We start from the raw sequence: 4,353 nt of genomic DNA, 5'->3' as shown, positions 1-4,353 counted from the left end.
TCTGAACACTAAATTAAATTGAACTATTATATCAATAAAGTGTTGCAAAGCATTGTGGATAATAGTTCAATTCAATTCAGTGTTTATATGAAGATCTTATATGGGCTTGTATGAAGAGAACCCCCATGAAAAGGGATTGATTCCCATGTTGTTTATTGTAATAGAGAATTAAATACTTTAATTCATTCTAATTTGTGATTTTTAAATGAAAATAAAAAATGTTTGTCATCATTTACTCACCCTTGTGTAATTCTTAACTCAAGAAATATGTTCATTTTCAGAACACTGATTGTGTATTTATATAAATCTGAGAGATTTCTGTCCCATTGGAAGTATATCCACCCAAAATGATTGATGCTTCAAAACAATCCAAAATAGAGTCAAATAAATCCATATTTAGTCTTTATTCACATATAAACACTGATCAAACCAAATAACCTCTTTATGAATGTTTTTGAGAATCGGAATTGGGTGAATCTCAATTCTGATTTCACTAAAATATCTTTATTTGTGTCCTGAAGACAAAAAAAGATCTTGATTTGGGTTGATCATGGGTTTGGAATGATATTAGGTTGAGTAAATATCCTTTAATCCTTTAAATCAACCCTTTAAATCAGCTATGAGGTAACGTCGTGACATATTTATCTTTGAAAATTGATTTTCAGTGTGAAAATTTAAAACCATTTTGAGACATGTTTTCAGGACTACAAGAATTACGTAATAATTAAAAGCAGCAAGGCAATTTGTAAGTCTATATTTCAAATGCAGATACACTAAATGTTTATCCTCTCACTTTATCTCTCTCCCCTTGCTCTGAACGAACCGCTGTTCATTCAATATGCCTGTCTCGCACACGTAATGAAAATCCCACCCACAGGCGTGCGCACAAATGAAATCTTGGGCTGTGTACTGAGGTAGGATGGCAACAAGGCATGTCCGAATCCACTGTCTGCACTGCGTGCTGTCAACTAAGATGTCAGCTCTTTTAAAGACAACATAGATGTATTATTTAGTTTTTTATATCACAATCCCTTATGTGCAAAAACACATAAATGTTCAATTAAAAAAATAAACATAACTCAATTAGCACTGAGCAATAAGCCTAGCAGTTACTTAATATTTGTTTGTTTAATTATAAAGCTGGCTTGAATTTGTTTCAGATCAGTAAATACACATTATGGTGCCACAGTAGCCTGTCATTTGGTTATAAAGGCACCACTTAAATCATTGACTAGCAGTCTAGTCTACTCTGGCAGCGAAGGGTTAAGAACGTCTAGGCTTTGGTGGGAGGAGCCGCGGCACGCTATTGGATAATTATACGTGACGTAATCGATATGAAAAACCGAGGAACTAGTTAAGAAGGCAGTCGGTAACTTTGTAAAGAGGTTTGACTCGGAGTGCGGCAGCTGCTAGAGTCTATCAAGAGGGAAAAGTGTCTTTGAACATGGTGCAGCAGACAGAGCACAGCGAGACGGAGAGTGGCGTGTCGCGAGAGACCACAGACACAGAGGAGAGCGAAATGATGGCGTGCAGCCCTGTGCCACCGAAACCGGACTGGTGCAAGACAGCCACCGGCCACATCAAACGACCCATGAATGCGTTTATGGTGTGGTCCAAATCGAGAGGAGAAAAATCATGGAGCAGTCTCCAGACATGCACAACGCAGAGATCTCCAAAAGGCTGGGGAAGCGGTGGAAAATGCTGAAGGACAGCGAAAAGATTCCCTTTATCCGCGAAGCCGAGCGGCTCCGGCTCCAACACATGGCCGACTACCCCGACTACAAATACAGACCCAAGAAAAAACCAAAGCTCGACAGCTCGTCAAAACCAGCAGTGCAGTCGCCGGAGAAGATCAGCAAAAGTGTCAAAGCAGCCGCAGGGAAGAAGTGCGCCAAACTCAAGCCCAGCAAACCGGGGAACATTACCGCGAGAGCATCCACACAAGACTGCAGATTCAACTATGTTTTCACAAACTTAAAAGTGACCAAGTCTATCAAAAGGGAACTTACTGACGACGAAGACGACGACGACGATGATGACGACGACGACGAGGAGGACGACTACGAGGACGAGGAGCACATCAGGCTGCACAACGTCCCCGCGAGCCCCACGCTGAGCTCCGCCGCGGAGTCCGAGCATGGCGCGAGCATGTACGAGGAGTCCCGGCACACGAGCGCGACTCCCGGCAGCAGACTGTTTTACAACTTCAAGAACATTACCAAGCAGAGCGCAGCTTACCCTGCCTCGGTGTCACCAGCATCTTCTTTCAGGTCAGTCTCCTCTTCGTCAAGCAGCTCCAGCGAGGACTCCGACGACTTGCTGGTGGACTTCAGTTTGAACTTAGCGGCGGGCTCTCACACCGCGGACTTGGGGAACACTTCAGGAAACCTTTGCCTCTCTCTGGTGGATAAAGATTTGGACTCGTTCAGCGAGGGCAGCCTCGGTTCTCACTTCGAGTTCCCGGACTATTGCACTCCCGAGCTCAGTGAGATGATCGCGGGGGACTGGCTGGAGGCGAACTTTTCAGACCTAGTTTTCACTTACTAACTGACAAACTCCTCCATGACCAAGGAGGCATTGCGCATCTTCAGGTTATTTTTTGACTCTGCCTCGGTGGTTGTCCCAGAGGAAAGTGCGTTACGAGACGTGTAACGTTAAGAAAAAAGTGACAACATGGTCCAAACATTGACTGTGCTGTGTGTGTATGGCAAGCTCTTTTAACATTTACTCCTCGAAACTGCATGGTATGGTTTTATTTGACCATCACTAAAATGCTAATGAATTACACACTAGGACTTATTTTATTTCTTTAGGAAAATTACTTTATTATTTTGCTGCTATTCACTATCACTTATGGCAAGTAATTCTTCTGCTATTCATTTTAACAAATTGTAACGTGTTTTCCCAGCTGGTTTAAATGTTATTGCTGGTATATTCTCCAATTTTGCCTGTACCTAATACTACTACTAATAATCCATTCAATTTTGTACTAATATAGTATAGTGACCTGAAGAATTAAATTAGTGTATTATATAAATACATTTCTAGTAAAATTGAGACTCTAACCACTATCGAATCACTAATAAGTACAAGTCACTTGAAGAAAAATGGATGCCAGTTAGTTAAAAAGCAGTAAATGTTAAAGTAGCTTGCCATAATGTGTGGTTATTCTGTCGGGTTGCAGTGAAACTGCTTAAACTGTGGTGGAGCGCAAAATGTAAAATCTGAACTATGCATTCCCATCCCACCCGTATCTCTACAGGGAGCTGGCAAATGGCTGCTTGACTGAATGGAGGCAATTCTGAAACACTGTTCAGGATGGAACTTTTTCTGAGGTCTTATGTAATTTCTGTACGCCACAAATGTTTCTTTTTTTCTATCCGGTTCAGTATGGGAATATTTTAAGCAGATAACCACTCTAGAACACACAGGTATGGCAGGAAGCATTTTGATACATGACCAACATACCTCATCTTTTTAAAAAAAAAAAAGTAAAATATTTTCTGGCATATTTTTGTACAGTTAAAGGGAATGTTCTTACTGTGCTTTAAGTGAGGTTTCTTCAGGCACTTCAACCCGGTTTCATTTGTAAAAGCATGCAAGAATTAAACTGAGAAGTCAACTTGCATTTAAATGCCTGGCTATTATTTTACTCAAGGCAAATGTACAGCTGTAGATCTGAAACGTTTCTATAGGGGAAATGTACAATGGAATTGGGGGAACACATGAGCCTCATTTCTGGTACTAGATTGAAGATTGTATATGTTCTGTAATATAGTAAAGCTAGGAGTTTATGTATATCTGTGTGAATGGGTCCCAAATAGCAGGTGTAAAACTGGATTTTGTTTTTGCTTTATTTTTGTTTTTGTTTTTTTCCATCATAATGGCACATTGTTTTTGGATTTATTTTGTGCAATATACTCCCAAAATGGACCATCTGCGTTTTGTAGCAAAGGAAATGAGTTACATGTCGTCATGCTGAAGTCTGTATCTGACACAAATAAATCAGCTGGAACTGATAAGAAAATGTATGTCTGGTTAATGGTGTGTGTGTGTGTGTGCGTGTGTGTGTGTGTGTGTGATCAAAGCAAGCATATTTGTGATGTTTCCATCCGGCTCCTTCAGAAGGATTTGTGTTTCCAGATGCATGCAAACATTTCCCACCCCTTTTTCTCAAACTGAGTTTTCCCCTTCTCCTTTCAACTGGGAAAAAAAATCTGCTCCTTTAAGAAATCAAACCTCGCGCTGCCTATGGAGCCCTTTTTGATTGGCTTAACTATAACCCCCCTCCCCAAAGCGTCCCAAAGGGCTCTGCCCCTCGTTTATTTTTTTCTCCTTTTGAATTGCATTCAT

General features: G+C 40.8%; 1 protein-coding gene across 1 annotated transcript; it reads left to right on the top strand.

Moving 5' to 3' along the window:
- Window positions 1–1,353: 1,353 nt before the first annotated feature.
- sox11b (SRY-box transcription factor 11b) lies at window positions 1,354–3,692 on the top strand. Its single transcript, XM_056481534.1, is given in 2 exon segments — window positions 1,354–1,610; window positions 1,613–3,692. Coding segments are annotated over 2 exon segments (1,101 nt in total). The 5' UTR covers window positions 1,354–1,444; the 3' UTR covers window positions 2,548–3,692.
- Window positions 3,693–4,353: the final 661 nt, after the last annotated feature.

This window comes from Danio aesculapii, chromosome 20 (assembly GCF_903798145.1).
Source record: "Danio aesculapii chromosome 20, fDanAes4.1, whole genome shotgun sequence".
Taxonomy (NCBI): domain Eukaryota; kingdom Metazoa; phylum Chordata; class Actinopteri; order Cypriniformes; family Danionidae; genus Danio; species Danio aesculapii.
This window is presented reverse-complemented; position numbering and strand designations above follow the sequence as displayed.